At 43.2% G+C, this 22,889-nt stretch overlaps 1 protein-coding gene and 1 pseudogene across 1 annotated transcript; one reads left to right on the forward strand and one right to left on the reverse strand.

The window, feature by feature from the left end:
* Positions 1–574: 574 nt before the first annotated feature.
* On the reverse strand, positions 575–1,417 carry LOC125425054 (bone sialoprotein 2-like). The gene is made up of 4 exons (XM_048482531.1): positions 1,354–1,417; positions 1,124–1,261; positions 940–1,017; positions 575–723 (listed from the first exon to the last, which is right to left on the reverse strand). Exons 1-4 carry the CDS (start codon positions 1,415–1,417, stop codon positions 575–577), a joined length of 429 nt encoding a protein of 142 aa, XP_048338488.1.
* A 10,641-nt stretch (positions 1,418–12,058) lies between these two features.
* Positions 12,059–21,911, forward strand: LOC125425055 (annotated as a pseudogene).
* Positions 21,912–22,889: the final 978 nt, after the last annotated feature.

The raw sequence follows: 22,889 nt of genomic DNA on the forward strand, positions 1-22,889 counted from the left end.
TGCACAGTTAACTGTTCATCATTAAACAGTTCCATGAAATGGTCAGAATTTGTACTTGTTTATTGCTGTCCAAACTTTTGTAATGCATCCACATTTGTGCACATGCCATCAGTACATGTTATTGCCACCAGCTGCATTGTGATCCCCCTCAACAGAACTGCGAAACACCTCCATTTTCCCCTGTAAGGAATCTCAGAGAACTGGCTTACAAACCCAGCTGCAGCTCCCTTTCTACACAGGAGACACTTTCGCTTTGGGCTGAAAGAGGTCTGAGGAACTCCTGAGTGAACAAAGGACACACCCCAAAGGCTCGCACCCCACTCCAAATTGGAGGAATTTGGAGCGAAACCCTGGATGCACAGCACACCTGCTCCCTAAACACTACACCATGCTGGCCGTGTAGCATGAAGAAAAACCAGTCCCTCACTGCTGGACTGGGGGATGGAGTGAGTTAGCTGAAACAGATGATAACTCAGAAGAAACATTTATTGAGCTTCACGTAATACAGAACAGCAGAACACCAAACACAACAAAGAAACTTACCAAACCCCCCACCCCCTCAAATAACACCAAGTCAAGCCTTCCCCCTGTGATTGTCCCTCTGCAGCATTCCCTGCAACAACTCCAAAATCTGGGCAATGCTGGTCTTCATGTCCCGCACATCCCTCAACAGCCTCGCTGTGAGGCGCTCCAGGCGGGCAATTCTTTGGTGGAAAGATTGCACTGCAGATGAGAATTAAGGGAGAGAAATATATCAGCGTTCATTCGTTCTTGCTATTACAAAATGGCAAGCTGTACTGGGTTGGAATACATTTAAAACATCTGGCCAAGCATGCATGTAGTAGTATTGGAATTACATTGCCAGAACACCTGGACCAATACGCACAGTCCACTCAATACTGCACACAGTCACACTTCCACAAACAATGATGCACCTACAAATGTCTCCTGTTCTTCCTGGTGCAGTCCTCTCCCTGTCTCCTTCCCCACATTCCTGGCTCTCTGCACCTGTGGGCACTGCAAGAGGGAGAACTTATTACCAAAAAGGGGGTTTCAGCATTGGTTACGTAATTTCATGTGGGACATTAAAAGGGTTTTTTGCTGATATAGGCTTGACCAGTACCTGCAGTTTCCTGTTCAGCATCTTCCTCCTCCTCTTCCTCTGTTTCCACCTCCACTTCTTCTGGTGGCTGTTGTGAAGGTCCCGCCTCCTCCTCTATCTGCTCCTCCTCCTCGCCCTCCTCCTCATGTACATTAACGGCTACAGAGAGCAATGGCACAGATGTTCATCAACATTAACACTGTGTGGCAGTGCAGTTGGAAAACAGACAAGTGAAGTTTCAGGTTAAGTACTGTCCAGAGGGGAGGTGCCGGGGTTGGTGTCACCGTGATGCTGGAATTCAGCCACAAACGGCATCAATATGAATGGTGTTTAGAAGGGGAACCTCACATTCTCATACGCCAACAAAAAGGATGCACAGAAGCACTATGGGTAACTTTATGGTGGGTGCCTGCTGTCAGAAGCACCAAACTTTCAGAGTATCTTTAGGAGACCCTCCTGATAGTACATCCTTAGGAGTTTAGTGAAGAGTCTAGGGGGTCCAAAGCTATGGACCCTCAAAGGTGTAGCCCCCATCTCCTATTAGCTTCCATTGGAAACAATGGGGGATGGGGCACCCCCTTTGGGAATCCATAACTTTGGACCCCCTGAACCAAACTTTACCAAACCTGGGTAGTATCATCAGGAGAGTCCCCCAAACAATCCCTGAAAGTTTGGTGCTGCTAGCCCAAACAACGCGCCCCCTACAGGTCAAAAACCCAAAAAGTGCTAAAATGTTTTTAAAACCCACAAACCAACACCAAATTGCTGCTTCACTAAACGAAAAGATGTGACATTGGCCAGATACCACACAGCCATAGCAAATCGCATATCCACAGGCAGTGCAGGACGCATGCAGGTGTCCTGGTGTTGCAAGTATGGCTGCAGGGTGTTGACCAGGCTCTGGAAGGTGCCCCTGGACATCCTGAAGTTGTCTATCCATTCCTGATCATCCCAGTGGGGGAGAACAAAGTTCTGCCACCAATGCCTGGATCTATTTGGATACACCCAGAACCATGGCCTCTGGGGTACTGCTACAAGGTTCATTCATCTCTGGCTACTGTGGTGAGCAACGGACATAGGGGAAGGGCCACCAAAACACTCCTGATTCATCAACTCCACAATGCTGCAAGTAGTTGACACCACAGCCTCAACAAGGCTCAACAAATTACTCAGCAGTGCAAGGATAATCTGAAGCACCTGCTCCAAATCAGGATCCATTGTGACAGCAGCTGTAGCACAACAAAAAGACCGCTGTAACAACAGATCTGTAACAATGAGGAGAAATCACTGACTGGAATTGGTGCGTCTATATATTTTGGCGCCAAAGCCAGAAATTCCGACTGGGACGCATCGAAGCAGTTCAGCTGGCGTTAATCGCCATGAAGCTGCGGTATATAACGGAAACTGTAAAAAACAACAACAAAGAACGCTCCCGTTTCCCGCCGTAACACAAGCGCCAATCACGATCGAGGAGCGAAACAGGTACCAAGATGATCCCGCCCACTTACCTTGGTTCCAGGGGGCCAAGTAAGTTGCTGTGCGGACAGCCTGGAATCGCCCCCCACTGAAGGGAACCGAGTCGACCTTAGCTCCCTTTTGTAGTGTGGAAAGCCCCAAAGAGTGGAAATTCAAGCTTAGATCTCCCATGTTCCTAGTTGCTCTACCACTGAGCTGTGGGCCCTCATAATTGTTCCCAGACTTTATTTTTTGCCACAGATCCTGCACTTCAACAGTATAACAAGAATGAAATGTAGCAGATGAACAGATGAAGCTTTCCATCACTGTATCATGCACCAAAAAGATTTCCTTGTTGAATGTCTGTCAGACAGCTATGAAAGGCAAACCTTCCCACCTACACAAGTCCTATTCTACAAGACAAATAACAAAAGCTTTCTATGACTGTTCTCTAATCACTCATCCTGCTTTTAAAAGTATGCAGAGGCTTCAACTAAATCAAATACATAGAATAATGTCTTAAGAAAATTCCTTATAGCTGCGTAGATGTAATGGGCCAGATCCCACAATTAGTCACACACACAGAGAGAGAGAGTTTATTGTATACATCCAAAGGCTGTTGTAACCCTCAATTAGTAAGGGGAAGGTGTAGGCAACTGCAGACCTTTCTCATGTCCCCAGAGGCGGAGCAAGGGGAAACTGTGCCTGGGGAGTGCGCACACCCCACGTCCCTACCACAGCACCACCTGCCCCCACCCCGGAATGCCCCCTCCACAACCTGGCCACGCCTCCACCACAGTTCTGCTTTCTTATATTAATCACAGCTGAACAAAGAAAACTGAATGTTATTAAAATAATTAATCTTATACTAATGAAAATCTGAACAGCAGTATTCGACCATTTACTAAATGACCTCCCATGCTATATATTATTCTTCAAATTGGATTTCTTCTAAATATGCAACCCATTGCTCCCATTGATTTCTAAAGCAACCATTACTAATTTATCATAACCTGATAGCTTATTTCAACTAAATCCAAAACTTTTCTTTGCCAATCCAAAATTGAGGGTATTATTTAATTTTTCCAATTTTTTGCTAATACTAATCTAACAGCAGTAGTCAAGTACTGCACCATTTTTACTATTTTTCCCATTGATAAATCACCTATGCCTAGAAGATAATTTCCGGTGTACATTTCATCTTAAATTTCATGATTTTAAAAATTTCTTTATGGATCCCTATCCAAAAGTTTCTTACTCTTTCACAATTCCACCATAGGTCAAAAAACGTACCTGGGTACTGGCATATGGAGATAATGACCAATGAGTCCAGCCGACAGCATTGATTGAAAGTGCAGCTGGGTAAAGGAACTCTGAGGCTTTGTTTTGTAATTGTTACTAAATACTCTGATCTCCAGTGCCCTTGTCTGAACAATTTAAACAGTGGAGAAAATTTTGATTGCTCGATTGAATGACTATCAATCCAAGCATCATTTTCAAAGACACAATTCCACAGATCAGATCCATCTGATAATGGTCTAAGGACGTCATCTGGGATAAACAATAATTCTGAATATTATTGTAGCAGAAGAACTGGAACACGTCTGTTTTAAAAAGTGACTCAAAGCACAATTTGGCAAATGTACCACTTGAGTTAGACCTTCATTTTAACCAGTATTTTAATAGGGTTAAATTAACTTGAGTTCCAATTGACAGGAGTTCAAGCTCTGCTCACATGTATTTTGCTGGGAATCCTTTTGGTAAGGCTAAAATGCTCCTAGAAAAATAATTTTGTATCCATTCCAAGTTGGGAATCAGTTTTTCATTCCAGCCTCAATACTGTAAAGCAGGTGGGGTAAAGCCTTACATACAAAAAAATTGCGCTGAATCTACAAGAACTCCCTCCTTTGTATGATAAAATCTCACAATGACTCCTATTATTATAAAGGCAGGGGCTTTTCTTATTGCTAAATGACTTTTCCAACCCAGTGTCTCAGACAAAGTCAACCCTAGATATTTAAATTCTCCATAAGAACCTCCTTGGTCATTTTCTAAAGACTATAACTTTGGTGTTGTAGATAATGCTCAGACCTCCTTTTTACAATATATCTGAGATGATACAGCAGTTTTTTTGGGCCTGTTCGAGGACACACGATTAGTACCATATCGTCAGCATATAAGAATATTGGAAAAATTTTGTTGTCCAAAACGGGGAAGCCGTCTAATTTTAATACAGTATCAATCAAATATAAATTGAAGAGCAAGGAGGCCAAGACACAACCTTGTTTCATTCCCCTTCAAATTAAAATAGGTTCCGTTAAAGAGCCAGGTATAGCAGCCCTAACAAGTAAAACAATTAGTTGATAATTGTTGAATCAGAGGTAAAAAAGTTTGTCAATATTTGTTCTATATCTTTATATTGTTTGTCTCATATTGATGACTAACTACTTTGCAAAGCAGCATTTTCCATTGACTTCATATTAATCCTGATAATGACTTGTTAAGCCACCTCCGCCTGGATTGTAATTGTGGGTTTGGGACTTTTTCTTCAGATCTGTATTAGCAATTTAGCATCTGTTCCAAGAAATCTGCAATTCCAATGTATCACTAAGCCTATTGTAACCCCTCTGAGACTAGTCTTAGCTTCTTTAATCTCCCTGTCTATCAGTTCTTGCCAAAATTATATATGGGGCTTGTACGTACAGTGCTCAGAGAAGAGGACAGAAATACATTCTTGTGGGCATGCCATCAGATAATAATGTTTTGAACTTGCCCACCTGTGTGGAGGCTGCGAGAACAGTATCCAAGTTTCGATGCAGATACAAGACTCAAAGAAACCTATGATCAAGCAGTGGGAACTGACAGGAAGCTGGGAGGCTGGAAGAAGAGAAGGTTGACGTGGACAAATGAAGAATATGTGGAGTCTTCTAGGTGTACAGCCTTGGTGGCCTCATTCCAGTATCTTCAGTGAGCCATCCTGAACAGCAGGGGACCATTAGCTTTTTTAATGTGCCAAGGTATTCAATAAACAGAACAATCTAATGATGTACCTGACCAGCAGGAAGACTTCAGAGCAATGCAAAACAAGGAAAGGTCTTATTTTAATATTCCCCAACCTTTGCTGGCCTGACTGACTGATTACCCCAAGAAATATTTTTCAGTTGCAGTGATTCTTCTGTACTCTATCCCTAGAGCAGAGGTCTCCAAATAACCTGAGGGCATCTTTGGAATTCTGAGGCAACATGGTGGGCACAGCCATAACATGGCTGCCACAAGGGGCAGAATCAGCCATTAAATGGTTGACACAGCTTACCTTCAGTAAAAAAATTAAGATTCTTGTGTTGTGGTGATAGCTGCTGCCAAAGCAATGCTTTTAAAAAACCCACACAGCCAACCTAATCTCCAATGGTCAACCAGAAGCTTTGCTTAGCAAAAGCTCAATTTCTTAAAAACTCTTAGTGGGTGACAGAAAAGATGTTTGTGGGGGGGAGCCATGGCACCAGGGGCATATCTGCCTGGGGACATGGGGTAACCCATGTCCCCGGGCGCAACTAATCTGGTCACATAGGTCGCAAAATCCTCCTCCACATGACCAAATGCCTTCTGCTGCAAAGGTGAAAAGCCAGCAGGAGCCCACCTGCCTTGTCGTCTTCAGCCTCCCTTGGCTCAGTCCATGTTGTTATCGACATGAGCAGGCCTGAAGGATGCCTCAGATGACAAGGACTTGGCTGCCTCCTCACTTGTAAATAGAGAAATACAAGGAAATTATATTTCAGCCCCACCATGCAGCTAAAAACCCGGAGCTAAGTGTTTCATGAGTAAAGGGCCAAAGAGTCATGTGACAGAATCTGATCTATGTTTACTCATGAATCCCACTGAATTCAATGGCATTTAATGCTAAACCCAGCAATTACAAAGTGTAAGGTTAATTCTCCTATGGATATCAGTAGGGTTTAAGTCTGCTTCCCTTGGTTAGGTAATACACATATTGTCAGATACAACATAAGCGCCCCCAACCTTACCTGAATCTCAACAACTGAGGCCATTTTCATTAATTACTTTTTATATTAAATAGTAGGTCAGAATCTGGATGAGGCCTTTTGAAATTGCATGAGGGTTTTTTTGGCAAAGACATAGATCCTTTGATGCCTCCTACACTAACAAGTTACTTCTTTCCTAAATGTCTCCAGATGGTGCTCGGGTTTGAAGGGCTTGTGTTGTGAATTATTTTTAGAACGTTTTCCCCACGTCTGCCTGAAACTGGCATGCTGCTGCACTGTTCCATTAAAAGGAAAAACAACATACTATTTTGGTTTACTTTTAATCCTCTTTCAGAAATATATTAGTAAATTGCAAAAAAACACAATCCCATAAGACTGATTATAAGCAGGTGAAAATAATACCTATGCTAAACTGATTCATCTCATCTTAACGAATGTGCTCTAGGTTGTGGTTTTCAATTGATTTGTGCCAAATCTCCCTTGTATTGTACTTCATCTCTTCGCCACCACTTTCTTCTTTCCAAACACCTGCCCCCTAAGAAAAGATAAAGACTAGGTTAGAATTGCTTTAACTCAGGGCCTGCTGTGGGGCTGTTTCCATATCACTGGCCCTTTCCCCACTTCTCCTGCTGCCCCCGTCGCTGCGCACTGCTCTGAGCGTCCCCACGACTCTCTGCGCGGGGTCATCCAAAGGTGCCGTTTTCTCCAGCGCCAGGGATGCTGCGCGCTGAGCGGGCGCAAGAGCGGCAGCGTCGGGGCGGCTGCGCTGTTGCCACCCCTGACGTGGGGAGTGCAGTGGGACCCCGCGCTACTTGCGGAGAGTAGCGTGGGGCTTAAGGTAAGTGGGGAAAGGGCCACTGTGACTCTCCATGTAACTTTTGTTGCTGCAAATGCAAAGACATTCCCACAGGCAATGGAGTCTATGCTAAGCAGTTCCTTCATGCTTTGCTTGCTTAACCTCCACAGCTACAATCCACTCCTGCATACTACCAAAAAACTTTTGGCAGAAGGGATTTTTTAAAATGGGAAATTGACAGATTAGTAGAGTATAGCAATAGATTTCTATTGGGCAAGAATATTATGATAGTTTCAAGCTTATCTGGCAATTCTCATTGCTGAGTTATAAGGGGAAATAAGCAACATGCCCCTTTTCCTTTATAATTCAACAATGAAAAGGGATGGAGACCGAATGTAATGAAAAAAGGGTAAATATGAACTAAAAGAATATAGCTATAGATCATTATATCACTCTAGATATGCATGATTTGCAGAAGAGAGGCAAATTGATCTGTAGACCCATGGAAATTCCTCCAACACAAATGTTTTTCCCCTTGCTCCGCCTCTGGGGACATGAAACGCTTGGCTAATTATTTAAAGAAGAGAAAGGAAAAACAGAAGTTTGAAGTTGGACAGAAGTTTGAAGAGTTTTATCAAAGGCTCTTCAAATATGAACAGAATGTAAATATTGATGTGAAATTGAATAAAGGTCTGTCCCAGGATGAAAAAGATCGCATGGAAGAATTGATAACCCAAGAGAAAATAACATTAGTAATTAAAGAGTTGAAAAACAACAAATCTCTGGGAATTGATGGGTTTACTGCAGAATATTATAAGGAAATGGCAGAGGTGTTAGTCCATGAACTGCAAATATTATTTAATAATATACTAAAAGGACAGAAAATTCCCGAGTCATGGAGGGAGGCGGAAATTATAACAATTTTAAAACCAGGATGTAAACCATACCAGGTAGATTCATATAGGCCAATTAGTTTATTGAATCAAGATTATAAAATTTTTGCAAAATTTTTTACAGATGAAATAATATATTACCAAAGTTAATGAAAAAAACCAATATGGATTTGTTAGAGGTAGAGATATTAGTCATCCATTAAGAAACATTCTAAATGTAATAGAGCATGGGAAAAACAAAAAATATGCAATAATAAAGTTAGATGTGTATAAAGCATTTGATATAGTTGGCCATGAATTTTTGTTTCAAACATTAACTATGGGTTTGGGAATGGATTTATAGGGGTGTTAAAAGAGTTATATAAAGGAGGGAAATTAAGGATTAGAATAAATGAAGGGTGGTCTGGAATGGTGAATATTGGAAGGGGAGTAAACAAGGTTGTCCATTGTCACCGCCTTTGTTTGTGATGGCAATGGAATTCTTGGCAGAAAGAATTAGAAATAATGGTAAAATAAAGGGATATAGGGTGAACCAAGAAGAGATAAGGGTAAATTTATTTGCAGATGATATATTAATAATAAGAGTTAACCCTGTTGATACTATGACAGTTAAAAATAATTTTGGAGGATTTTCAAAAGTACTCGGTTGAGGAAAAAACAGAAATCTTGGGTGTGAACATTGAAAAGAGACTGTTGGATAAGGAATTAGTAAAAAAGATTAAGTATTTGGGAATTACTATAGCAAGTAGAACAGAGAAGATGTATAAATATAATTATGAAGAAGCGTGGAAAAATATTAAAACAATTAAAAGATTGGAAAAAGAAGTTCTTATCCATAACGGGGAGAATAAGAGCATTGAAAATGTGTATTATGCCAAAAATGTTTTACTTATTTAGAACTCTTCCACTGGAGATTAAAAAACAACAATTTGAGGAGTGGGACAGGCAGCTTAAATTATGGGTGTTTAACCAAAACAGGTCAAGGACAATGAATAAAATAGTTTATATGACAAAGAAATATATGGGCTGGGGGATTCCGAAACTGCAAGAATATTTTGATGCATTTCAAATAAAGAGCCTGATGGGAATAAAGGAAGATAAAATGGAGAGATAGATTAAATTTGAAAATGAGGCAAATGGAGGAGTTGGCAGATTTGGGATATTTACAAATGATATGAAAAGAGAAAAACAAGCTGTAATAGGGCCAAGGATGGTGGCATTAGAAATATGGAAGAAATGGAAAGTGAAATGGATGCCAAGCATTTTGGACACGGCACCTTTGGGAAGTGTAGTCGGAAAAGAAGGAGGGGCGATGACAAGGAATTTGAAGAGAAAAGGGATTCAAATTGTAGCAAATTTATTTTATGAAAGGTGAAATCATAAGTTTACAAAATTGTATAGATACAGGGTGTGGAGAAATTGGTTATACCACTTTAATTTCTTCAACCTGTAGCTGTTTCAGCTAACAGTCATGCCCAGATGTAGACTATGTTCTTTCTAATTAGGACTCTCACCAACTCATTAAGCATTTACACCTGTTAGCAACTATGACTTTTTGCCAAGCTGACTCAGCAAATTACCATGAGAACATTATTGGTCTGTTTATACAATTGCCTTTCAATACTCTCATTATCTATCTATCTATCTATCTATCTATCTATCTATCTATCTATCTATCTATCTATCTATCTATCTATCTATCTATCTATCTATCTATCTATCTATCTATCTATCTATCTATCTATCTATCTATCTATCTATCTATCTATCTATCTATCTTTATTTTCATTTTTACCTTCATTTCTGTTACTTTGTTTTGAAGTCCTGCCTGTTATCCTAAGTATTTTCAACCCGTTAATCTCTGCCAATTAGTTTTATCAGTTATATTTCTTGTTATCCTTTGCTTGCATTTGCTGTAAGGAAAGCTACGCTATGGAATGTTTTAAACTGTTATTTTTTTCTTGCTTATGCATTTTCGGTTGTTTTGTTTATTGAGCGGGAGCAGCTCTCAATAAGCCTTAAAATATATTTTATTAAAAGTTCTTTTGTTTCTGAATTCTTGCATACATTAACAAAATCCCAACCCACGTTTCTTTTTTAAGAGGTGGCGGTAAGCCTCTCATTCATTACAAAGGGGAAACGGGGAATTGGCTGGTGTTGAGAGGTATATAGGAAAGGATAAAGGTTTCAAGAATAAAAGGAGAGAGTATAATGGGGAAATGCTTAGAAAGGCATGAAAAAAGAAAAGAAAGTCTTAGGTGTCTTATACAACACAACACAACACAAGCCTTTATTGGCATATATAGGTGTCTTATATAAATATATGATAGAAGACAAGGACTTTATGATTAGAGTTTTGACTCAAAAATGGGAGTATGACGGGTCTACAGATAGTGATAGAATGGAAAAATTGATGGAAGGTATGCAAACTATTAAAATTGAAAAATATTTGGAGCTGGAAAGAAAAGTGATATTAAAATGGTAGGGTACTCCAAAGCAACTGGCATACATGATTAAGGGTCTCATCCCAAAGTGTTGGCATTGTGGGGACAAAAGAAGCATTTTATTTGCAAAGGTGGATTGAATGTGAAGAATTGAAATTTTTTTGGGAAAAAGCATTGATGTACATAGAGAAATTAGTGAAAGTTAAAATATAAATAAATAAAGATTTACTGTTTAGGGGGATAATGGAAGACAGCAGAGTGGATAAAGGACAAAGACCATTGTATAAAATAATGATAAGAACTTTACATGCAGTTATAGTGTTGGGTTGGAAAGATAAGAAAATATGGACAATACAGAAATGGTTAGAATATACTTGGGAACAGGTACAGTTAGAAATCTTTGAAATTATGTCAAGGGACCAACTTTGGCAGGATAGACAAAATGAAATCATGAGGATATGGATTCTGTTTGTGGACTGGATGAGAGAAGTCGGAGTTAAAGACAAAAGATGGGAGAAGAGGCTAGAAGGAATGAACCTGCTGCTGCTTCGCTAAGAAGGAAAGAAGAACTCAACTCCTTGGGGGGGAGGGAGGGAAAAAAGGGGGGAAATTGTATGTTTTGGACAAAGTGTAATGGATATACATGTATGTACTGGATTGTGTCCGTCTATACAATTTTTTTAAAGTGACAGACTGAAGAAAAAAGTATGATTTTTAAAAGTGCAGTTCTGGCTACAGCCATTATTGTTTACACTCAGAGTGATGTCTGGAAACAGGAAAGACTCTGATTGGCTGGCAACCCTCCACGCTGATTGGTCACAGAGGACTTGATGTCTCTGAGAGCGAGAAAGTTATCTCCCTGTGTAAAACCATCTGAGAGGCTTTTGGAGTTTGAAGTTACTGAACTGAACAGCTATCTGCCTTTGCTGCACTTTGCATATAACCCTCTGAAGAAAGTAATTCAACCAGTGAAGTAAATCTATCTAATTCTACTGTGGACAGCCCTGTGTGCTGTGGTTTAAGCAAATATACACAGAATAGAGAGAACTGGTAGTTAGGTTATTGAGGAGCCCAGATTGAGGGGCATATATATAACCAGGGAGGGATATATCTTCCAGGAAGATGGAAGAAGAATCCCAAATACCAGTTAGTCTGGGGTATTGGATTTTGCTTTGAGTTTCCTCTAAAGACAGTGTTTTATATTTATTTTGGAGGTTTCTATCTGAGGGCTGAGTGAAGGTACTGAAGTTAATGTACCAAGCCTGATGCAACCCAGGGTGTTTAATTCTTAAATCAGAACACCTTAAGTAATAAGGTCACAGCCCCCCCCCCCCCCAGGTGAGTCACAGGACAGAGGGCCTTAGAGGATGAAGATCAGTGCAGAGGGAAGCAGTGAGTCTCAGAATGAAACCGGTGATGATGAAGAGGAGGAGGAGGAGGGGGGGATCTCTGGGATGAGTCTGCCAACAAATGTCTTCAGAAATTGGAGGAGAAGGAGGAGGAAACCTCTCCCAACAAGCCGCAAGGCCCCAGTCCAGGGCACAGAAGCAAAGCAGGCAGCAGGAAGGGCTAGCTGGGGGGGTCACCAGTCGATCTGGAGAAGATGGCTGAGGAGTGGAATGCTGAGCAGTCCAGGAGGAGAAAAAAGAAAAAGTTCAGGCTGCTCTCAATCAACCTGTCCAGCTGTAAGTATGAGAGCATGAAAAGTGCTGCTCAGCGCTGCGGCCTGAAAGAAGTAGGCGAAGACGAGGAATGGACAGTTTACTGGACTGACTACTCCATCTCGCTGGAGCAGGTCATGGAGATGAAGAGGTTTCAGAAAATAAACCATTTCCCAGGCATGGCTCAGATCTGCTGCAAGGACCTGTTGGCCCGCAACCTCAACCGCATGCTCAAGCTCTTCCCCAAGGAGTACAGCATCTTCCCCCACATGCGGTGTTTGCCGGCTGACTATGGGGACTTCCAAGCCTACGGGTAAATGAGGAAGAACAGGACATACATTTGCAAGCTGGACAGCGACTGCCAAGAACAAGGCATCTTCATTACATGCAACCCCAAGGAGGTCAAGCATGGCAAGCACATGATCTGCCAGGAGTACATCAGCAAGCCCTTCCTTGTTGACGGCTTAAAGTTTGACATGTGCATCTATGTCCTGGTCACTTCCTGTGACCTGCTGAAAAATTTTCTCTATGAGGAGGGACTGGCCCTCTTTGCCACCATGAGGTACATTGGGCCCAGCAGCAGCAACCTGGAAGACACCTGCATGCATCTGACCAGTAAGAAAGTAAGAGGAAGCTGTCCATGGTGAAAGTCTGGATGTGGGAGCACAACTACGACACGGCTGAGCTGTGGCAGGATATTGAGGACATCATCAAGACCCTGATTGCTGCCCACCCAGTGCTGAAGCACAACTAGTGCATCTGCTTCCCCAACCACGTCTCGGGCTGTGCCTGCTTTGAGATCCTTGGCTTCAACATCCTCCTGGACATGAAGCTCAAGCCCTGGCTTTTGGAGGTCAACCACTCCCCCAGCTTCACCACGGACTCCCGGCTGGACGGAGAAGTGAAAGATGCCCTGCTCTATGATGCTCTCAACCTCATCAGCGTGCGGGCCTATTACAGGAGGAAGGTGCTGGAGGAGGACGAGGCGGGTCAAGGACCACCTTCTGCAAGCCCACCAGTCTCCTTGCGAAGCCAGGTGTGAACAGATGGAGAGCAGCCAGGCTGCCTGGCTGGCACAGGCAGAAAAGTACGAAAACAGCAACCTGGGTGGCTACCGATGCATTTTCCCAGCATGGGGCACAGAAAAATATGTGCCTTTTTTCAAGCACAGTGGATCCCTCTTCCAGGAGACAGTGGCCTCCAAGGCCAGAAAAGAGTGTGCCAAGAAACAGCTGGAGATCCACCAAAAGCAGGAGCAGAGAGACAGCACAGCTGGGAAGAAGAAAAGGGACATGAAGGAGAAGTTGGAAGAAGAAGCTGCCAGGGAAAAGTCCCACGAGAAGGGAAAGGGAAAGGCAGCTCTTGCGTGGGTTGCTGACAGCCACAGCAAGACCTGGAACACAAAGGGGCCATCTTTGCCATATGACAGCATGACTCCCCAAGCGATAGTGGAGGAAGAGGAGGCGGAGAGGATGAAAGCCCTTTTATGGCAAGAGAACCTCATCCGGAGTCTGGGCATTGTAGACCAGTTGACCTGCCTGCTCCGGAACACGGAGCCACATCAATGCCTCTGAAAGCCAGCCCCACTTCTTCCAGGATGTGTTCAGTAACCGAGACCCCCAACACCTGATGAGCCTCGGCCCCCTCTCCCTCCAAGAGCTCAGTCAACAGATCATCCAGCAATTCCACCCGGAGCAGGCCCAGCTTTTGGGCCACCAAGGCTTCATCCCCACCAACTCCTCCTGCTCCTCCCACGTCAAGCCACAACTCCAGGTCCAGCCCCCCAACAACATGAGTTGTCTGGGCACGGCCATGGGGGCGAGCCTTGCACTCAGGCCCGAATGCTGAGTGCCAAGAACAAGACCAGAGGGGGCAGCCCAGCCAGCATGAGGCTGCTGTACCTGGGCACGGGCTCGCTGAGTTGCCTGTCACAGATGGCAGGCAAGCCGAGTCCCGGGGCCGTCCACCAGGCCCACACTGCACCCTCCAACCGCACCAAGGCATGCAATCTGGCCATCAACTTCACCTCAGCCCTGCTCATCCCATGCGCCAGCCCACACTGCTCTGCTGACGTGCCCCTGCTGCCCCTCAGCCAGTCCAGGGAACCCCACCCACCCCACCGGGGAGCACCTCCCCTCCCCCTCTCTGCCGAGCTGCCTTTTCTCCCGCAGAAAGAGCCCGTGAGTCACCTCTCCGTGAAGCCACCAGGAGGCGCTGCGGGTGGCGCAGCCAGCGCTCACCCCACGCAGGAGGAGGGAAAGGGTGGACAGGGCCGCTTTCCCGGCGGGGCTCCGTACAAAGCCTTGGAGGCGGCGGGGGGGGGGGCACTCCAGCGGGACCGACTCGCTTTTGTAACCGACTTTGTATTAAATATGCATAGGGTGAGAATGCACATTAGATTATTTGTTGTATTTCTTCAATTGCAGTTCAGGACAGGAAACTTAAAAAAAAAATCTTATTAGCTAATAACCATAATGTTATGTTATTCATTCCATGTTTATTGACATTAGGTTTTTGTTAAGTTGTTCCTGAATGTTATGATATTGTTATTGTTATTTTGCAGCTGTTGTTCACTGTCCTGAGCCCTTCGGGGGAGGGCGGTATACAAATTTAATAAACTAAACTAATACCAGTATCTTAGCAACTATACTATCTGAAGAATATCTTACTGAAATTAACCAACATATTTGAGCCTGTGCCTGAAAATAAATGTGCTTAGCTGCCAAAGCTCTTTTTATAAATATATATTTATCCTGCCTTATTCATTCCTTTCTCCAAGTTATTCACCTTCCATTCCTATATCCTCTCTTGTTAAATAAATCTTTCATTCTGTTTTAGTTATCTCTGCCTCCGTATTATTATTTGTGACTCATAAATGGGTTAGTCAAGAAAGGTTTTAAATAACGGCCTTCCTTCCCCTTCTGGGGGAGTGTGTCAGGGCTGAGGGAAAGTGCTTCATACAATCTTACACTGCCATAATAGAAGCATAATAGAAGCAGCTCAATGCTTGAAGTGAAAAAGTCCTTGAAGTGAAAAAGGCGGGAAAATCTGACAAGCCAGTCAGAAAGTGATTTCCCAGTCTTGGTAATATTGGAAAGAGACTGTTTCATCCCACCACACATTTCAGGGAAAGCATCAGGATAGAAGCCAGCATAGTTCAGTGGGTGAAAGATTAGCCATAAGCTATCTTGCAGATAGTCTTTCTTTGCAGGCTGCACTGGAAAACTGGAAAAAAAACCACATACACACACATGCATAATGGCAAGAAAGGCCAGAGGCAATTTAATGGGATAGAATCCTGGATTCTGTTTTTGAAATATCTCCTCCAGTATGCAGCTGTCAATTACACGAGACAAATTCCTCTAATATACACGGCAGCAAATACAAAGTGGAATGCAGGGCTCTTCCTTTGATTAAAGGCAATGAAACTGTAGTTCCCGATGCCCTTTATGGTTTGGAGAGAAGTAATTGAATGACTAAGCTTAGCAACCTCATTCGCCTCCTGTCCTCCCCACCCCAGAAAAAAAATACAACAGTTCAATTGTGCCTGCTTGAGAATCTGGCTACAAGAGTTTACCTTCAGCTCAACAGCAGCAGCACATAAGCTGGCTGTTCAGAAAGCTTAAAGCAGGGAAGGAAGGGGTGTAGGACCAGAAGTCATTTGGAGTGGGTCAAATCAATCACAGCTCCTGCTGTTCTGTTTGTTCAGAGGACACCATAGCATCAGCCTTAGGCAAACGGTCAAGGCGAATTCTGTGTCCTGAATGAAAGGATCTTTTGTGACGAAGAGGTGGAAGGTTTGGCAAGGATCCTGTACCTGGCACACTGTATTTCATACCATATCACAACAGCATAAGCAGCAACAGTTTAAAAAAAAACATCTTTAGGAAGATCAATCTAGCACATGACCTACTGAAGGAACAGATGAATTTGTTTGGCATATTCTGTGAGCAAGGAAAGAGCCGGTGTGGTGTAGCAGCTAGTGTTTTAGTTTAGGACCTGGGAAACAGGGGTTCAAATCTCTACTCTCACAAAATGTATTGGATGATAGAAAACCACTCTTTTTTAGCCTGAATTACCTCCATTATTGCAATGGATATGGATATGCAGCTGGATGGATATGCAGATAGCAACTAGTTTTGTTTCTCCTTGAGCCAGGTGTTTCAAGTTTGAAACAGGTGCTTGGGGAAGGTAATGGGATGAAACCCATTCCAAACAAGACTGAGGTGCTGCTGATCAATGGGGAAGCTGCTCAGAGACTGCCCAGCCAGCCTGTCCTGGAGGAGGACGCACTCCCCTGAAGGAGAAGGTTTGCAGGATCTGAGGGTACGGCCGGCTCTTGGCCTCCAGTCAGAGACTCAGGTGTCCTCTGTGGCACTTAACACCTATTATCAGTTGTGCCTAGTATGCCAGCTATGACACTTCCTCAAGAAGCATATTCTGACCATGGTGATTGACACTCTAATCACATCCAGTTTGAATTTCTGTAACACACCTTGCATAAAGCTGCTTCTGAAAACTTCAGAAAATGTGGTTGGTCCAGGATGTAGCAGCTAGTTTATTCTCAGTGGCCAGATTGTGGGATCATATCCTTATGCTGAAAGATCTGTTCTGGTCTCCTATTTATTACCAACCACAATTCAAAGTACTGGTTCTCAGTTTAAAAATCCAGCTGTTCAGAGCCAAGGCAGGGTACTTGAAGAACCACTTCTTCCCATACAGTCCAGCCCACCATCTAAGCTCTTCCTCGCAATCCTGGTTTTCTGTGCCTTCAAGGGTGAGGTCGGGGGAAACCAAAGAGAGATTTCCATGATTAACACTTCAACCTGTGGAATATCTTTCTCTTCAGACTTGCCAGGTGCTTGCATTGCTCCCTTTCAAGCAGCAGGCCAAAACTTAACCCAGGCTGGTTTTTAATGCCATGTTTATCACCTACTCTTTAGTCTGAATATGCTTTAATTGCATTTATTATTTTATTACTTTTTATTATTTTAATTATTTTAGCAGTTTAGCATTATGTGGTTTTACTCTGAGCTTTACCTCATGGGTGGACATGTGGAAAAATTGCCATCAGTAACTAGAACCCTTCCTCAGTATGATCTAGCCCAAAGAGGCTCCCATTGGTGCCATGGCATCCACCAACGGTTTTTAGAAAGTGGGTAAGGCTTTTCTCCAGCAGATCTTTTGATTGGCTGTGAAGAATTTTTTTAAGTTGCTTCAGCAACAGCTGCCACCCCAGCACAAGAATTGTCATTGCATTACTATGTGTGTTCATTTTAAAAGGCATCCTGTTAAACAGAGATTCAGCAAAAATGCTGAAGAGTTACTGTTAAGTTATGAACAGCTTCATTTTCTGACGTTCTTCAGTTGGTTCTGGCTCCACCAGCAGTCATTTTGTAATTGGCTCCACCTCCTGAGGCAGCCATCTTGTAGTTGCACCCATCTCCCTGTGTCAGAATCCCCACATGTGTCTGCAGACTTGAAAAGATTGGGAACCGCTGCTCTAGCCCAACAAACTGAAGCCAGTTCCCAGCGCTCCATCACACCAAAATCATCATCCTCATCAGACGATGCAAAATGCAGATTGCACAAAGCAGCTCACGAAACTGTAGATCATGTCCTCAGCTGCTGCAAAACGATTGCCCAGACTGAGTACAGAGGCACAACTCAGTGGCCAAGATGATCCACTGGTTTCGGAATTTATGTAAGAATTACAACATAAGATCAGCTAAGAACTGGTGGGAACACTGTCCAGAGAAAGTAATGGAAAATGAGAAGGTCAAGATCCTGTGGGACTTTCGAAACCAATCAGACAAAGTGTTGACACACAATACACCAGACATCACTGCGATCGAGGACAAGAAAGTGACCATCATTGACATAGCAGTACCTGGTGAAAGCAGGATCATTGAAAAAGAACACAAGATGGTCACTAGATACCACGATTTGAAAATCAAGCTTCAGCGTCTATGGTACAAACCAGCTGAGGTCGTTCCAGTGGTAACTGGCACACTGAGCGCCATTCTGAAAACACTAGGGCAGCAAACATCTTCGAATTGACAAAATTAACATCTGTCAAATTCAGAAGGCTGGGATACGCACAAATACTACACCAATACATTAAAACTTCCTAGGCCTCTGGGTGAGGCTCGAATTGTAATGAATGGCCATCAACCAGATAAAGATCTGGCAGCTGTGAAATCTACAACAACAACAACAACAACAACATAATGGAAAAGGAGGTATGGAAATGTAGAAAAGATGGAGCTAAACAGAGGCTGGTCAGTTTACCTTCTGAATATATAAGATTCCACTGATTTCTGATGTGAGGAAGTCAGAGTCTCAATTTGGAATTACCAGGAACGGATTTAAATCTCAACAGTAGTATCCCCAACCATTTGCTTCTTTATAAAATATTCGCTTCTGTGAGAAAACCAAAAATCTTATAACTCAGGGGTTGCCGACTTCATGCCAGTGATCTAGTGGTAAAATTGTGTGTGTGTGTGGAAGGGGAGGGGGGCTCAATAACAGCAATAATTCAGTGTTTCTTGGATATTGTCTAAATTTGTATTATGTTGTCGTCCCCCTGCCTTTGTTATATAGTGCAAACTCCTGTATCATAAAACAGTATTGTTTCTGACTGTGTCTATAAATAGCACAGTAGCCAGCTCTTATGCAAAAGCGCCCTCTGGTGTGTACATCATGCATCAGTCTCGGTGCTCCATTTCTCAAATGGAGAGGTGCCTGGACTCAGTGTTATCCCGAAACCATTCCTTGTATCTAGAAGTACTCCCTCTAAACCTTGGCAGGAGAGGACATTAACTCCAATGGAGAAGGAATAAAGCTTGGGAAAGCCTGTTAAGAGGCACTCTCTTCTATCCTTAGTTCACAGTATCCAAACCCTTGGCTTCGAATACAGACGTTAGGGATGCGCTTTGGAACAAATCCACTCCTGATACATAAAGACTTGCACTTTGAAAGTGCACAACTGCAGCTCTGAGTAACTCCCCCCTCCCAAAAACTTCTTCTGCTATTGAGCCATGTGTGGCTACAGTCAAGCAACCAGTCAATCAGCACCTAAAACCAATAATCTCTTGAAAATTCAGTTTACACAACTGATGGTAATCAAGGCATGAGCAATCGAATGATGAGAAGTTAGCCTAAGAGTATGCCTCTGCTCATGCCTGGACTCAGAAACAGCATTTTCTGAGGATTCTGCATCAGGGATCCTCCAACATGGTGCCAGAGGGCCCCATGGAACAAACCAATCTGTTTCCTGGTACCCACTTGTTTCTTTCCATAGCATCCATTCCCTAAAGCAGTGGGCCAGTCCTAGCTTTCCTCTTAGGATTGTCACTTACTACTGCCAGCAGGGGATCTTTTGCTGGTACTGCTCCCCACCACCACCACCTCTCAATGGAGCAAGAGGACGGCGGGGCGGGGGGGGGGGGAATCATGGGACGTATCAAGGTCAATTCCAGGCAAAGATTGAAAGTCACATCATCCTGTTGAATGAAATGCTAGGAATCTCCCAAATCTCTATAGTTTTATGTTGATGGGTTGACCCTGCTGGGGTTTTTATTTTGCTGATTTTTCAGTTCCCCAATGCGGCAAAATAATTCTTTTCCCCATGCACAGCTTTTGTGATGAAAAATGACTGCAAGGGGGAACATTACTGAGTATCTCCCCTTGTCAAAAAACTGCAAGTAAGTCAGGGAGAAAGATTCTAACTCATTCACTCAATTGCAGGTAATATTCAAAATTCTATTTCCTCTTTTATTATAATTCCAAAATCATAGAATCTAGAGCAGTTTAAAGCCACATTAATACGTCACATGATTCCACCCTCTTATGGCTCTGGGTTGAAAGGGGCTATAAAGAACTCGGGTGGGTCTCTTTCTTCCATTTTTGTTTCATACTGTTTGCACTTAACCTATGCCCCATTTACCTAAGAAGACCCTCTGTGCATTCCCGAGTGCCAGTGTCTTACAGTACTGTTCATTCAGGTTCCTCGAGCTTTTTAACATGTCTTTCTGCTATATACACAGGACTAAATATACATCTGAGAGAAGATGGAACAGCCACTGAAATTCAGAGAATGACCGATTAATTAAGTGACAGATCAGAAGGTGCAGCAAATTACAGCAATTAGACAATCAGAGACACCAGTGAAACCATACAGATAATTAGAAATTGCACAGTTCATTAATTCAGGAGAGGAACAACAAACAAGCTATGATTGAATTTTGTTGAAGGTATTTGTCTACTGCACCAACACCCCTCTCAGACGCTGTGGAGAAAACAGAGCCTCTTGTAAAAAGGAGGGAAACTCTGTTTGTGGGGCTTGGATTTATAAAAACATACAGGCACTACCCCGTTCAGACAAACAGTACTGATACTTGGTAACGTGAAAAACAAAACTAAAGTTTATTTTACAGATTGGTTTAGCTTCTCCGATGGAACAGAGAGGTTTCAAAAGCATATTTGGTTTCATAGGTTGGTGTTTCTTTCTTGGATCTTTCAGCACAGACTTCAATATAGATTTATTCACCCACAGGTGCCTCCTGAGGGAAAACTTTCCACCCTTGGTCTAGCACACTCCTAAATCACCTGTCCTTTAACACCAAAAGGGAATGGTCACTGACTTTAGGAGGGCCTCCACCCATGAAGTTTCCCTATTTCAGAGTGTCAGGCTATCTAGCCTCTTACAACCACTGTTCCTCCCTGACAGTCTGAGATATTGAGGACTGTGGTCCCCTAGCCTTCCTTTCACTGTCTCTCCCTGGCCACACTGCCACTGGACACAATCTCCAGACTCAAGGAACTGGGTGCTGACATGATCCGTGTCTGTCTGCTCAGTCTGTGTCCCTTCACACACAGACAGTTTCAAAAGAAGTTTTAAGAAACAGAAGAATCTCACTGAGAGGCTTTTCCCTTTTATAGTCCTTAGCTCCCCCTACCTGTGTCTCTAGGCTAACTGCGACTCTGCCAGCCAATCAGGAGGTGATTACACTTACATTAGCGTTGCTAAGGCCTGCTCTTCTGTACCTTAAAAATAAATTAACCCTTTAACCTGGGCTAGTCCGTCACATATACCTCATGGTTTCCTAGAGCAGACGAGTAGAAAAGGATGAGAAAATATTGAGGAAAAATAACCAAGAAGCTCCTTTTAAGCCTCTCGTTGACTTTCTGAGGAGGGCTCTGCACTGCCTATTTTGCTGGGGGCTTCAGAGAGCAAGCAAACCTTGCCAAGTGCAAATCAATGGCAGAGTGATGACCTGAAGGCGTAGGTCAAGGAATGTGCTTCCTCCAGATACCAGTGGCTGTGTCCCTGATTAACATCAGTCTGCCTCAATTGATCGACTCAACTTTGGCTTTGTACAGGTGAGGCCAATAGTGTGTGGGGATTGCTGGTATGCCAAGCCCCATGGGGCTTTCCACTCACCCAAACACCCATTCCTACACAAACACACCAGCAAGCTGTTTCCTTATATGCCGTTCTTTAATCCTCATCCAAGGCCACCAGGGCTCCCTGGTGCTGCGGTATCGTTACGCTTAGGGGGGATTCTGACTTAGAGGCGTTCAGTCATAATCCCACAGATGGTAGCTTCGCCCCATTGGCTCCTCAGCCAAGCACATACACCAAATGTCTGAACCTGCGGTTCCTCTCGTACTGAGCAGGATTACTATTGATTGATTGATTGATTGATAAATTTATATACCACCCTTCCCCAAGGGGCTCTGGGCGGTGAACAAATGGCAACATCATCAGTAGGGTAAAACTAACCCGTTTCAGGATGGTCTAAACCCAGTTCATGTTCCCTATTAGTGGCTGAACAGTCCAACACTTGGTGAATTCTGCTTCACAATGATAGGAAGAGCCGACATTGAAGGATCAAAAAGTGACGTCGCTATGAACTCTTGGTTGCCACAAGCCAGTTATCCTTGTGGTAATTTTTCTGACATCTCCTGCTTAAAACCCAAAAAGTCAGAAGGATCGTGAGGCCCCGCTTTCATGGTCTGTATTCACACTGAAAATCAAGTGAGCTTTTGCCCTTCCTTGCAAAAGATGCTATTTCTGCTGACAGAACAGTTGCCACTGCATCCGCAGGTTGACAAGATAGACTTTCCTCCTGGGATTTTTGGGCAACCTTATGGAAAACAATTCGACATGAGAATGAAATATGATCAGTTACATAACCTTGTGCAAGACTGATCCATAAACCATGACTAACCACACTTAGATTTCTTTTGTACCAGGAACATACAAAATCAGTCTATCCCTGGTCTAAAACAAAACATCTTTTCAGAACCAAGTCCTCAAGAGGAGACCCTTTTAAATCCTTTTTAAAATTACTTCATCTGTCTCTTTTTCCCTTATCTTACTCCCCACCCCCATTTATTTTCTCTATTCCATCCCCATTTATCATCTCTTTCCTTCTCTAACGAACAAAAGCCTTGAACAAAAAGGATGACAGTCCAGCTCCCTTAATTAAGGACTGACTAAATCACAATAAGTGATCCAGGGCATGTTTTC

The sequence above is a fragment of the Sphaerodactylus townsendi genome, unplaced genomic scaffold (genome assembly GCF_021028975.2).
Source record: "Sphaerodactylus townsendi isolate TG3544 unplaced genomic scaffold, MPM_Stown_v2.3 scaffold_18, whole genome shotgun sequence".
Classification (NCBI taxonomy): Eukaryota; Metazoa; Chordata; class Lepidosauria; order Squamata; family Sphaerodactylidae; genus Sphaerodactylus; species Sphaerodactylus townsendi.

What these genes read in the sequence shown, in the direction of transcription:
- LOC125425054 (XM_048482531.1), bottom strand. Translation starts at nt 1,417, where the DNA reads ATGCCGTTTGTGGCTGAATTCCAGCATCACGGTGACACCAACCCCGGC. An exon ending in CGGCACCTCCCCTCTGGACA is followed by an intron (nt 1,262 to 1,353) that starts GTACTTAACCTG and finishes TGCTCTCTGTAG; the next exon opens with CCGTTAATGTACATGAGGAG. An exon ending in TGCTGAACAGGAAACTGCAG is followed by an intron (nt 1,018 to 1,123) that starts GTACTGGTCAAG and finishes TCCCTCTTGCAG; the next exon opens with TGCCCACAGGTGCAGAGAGC.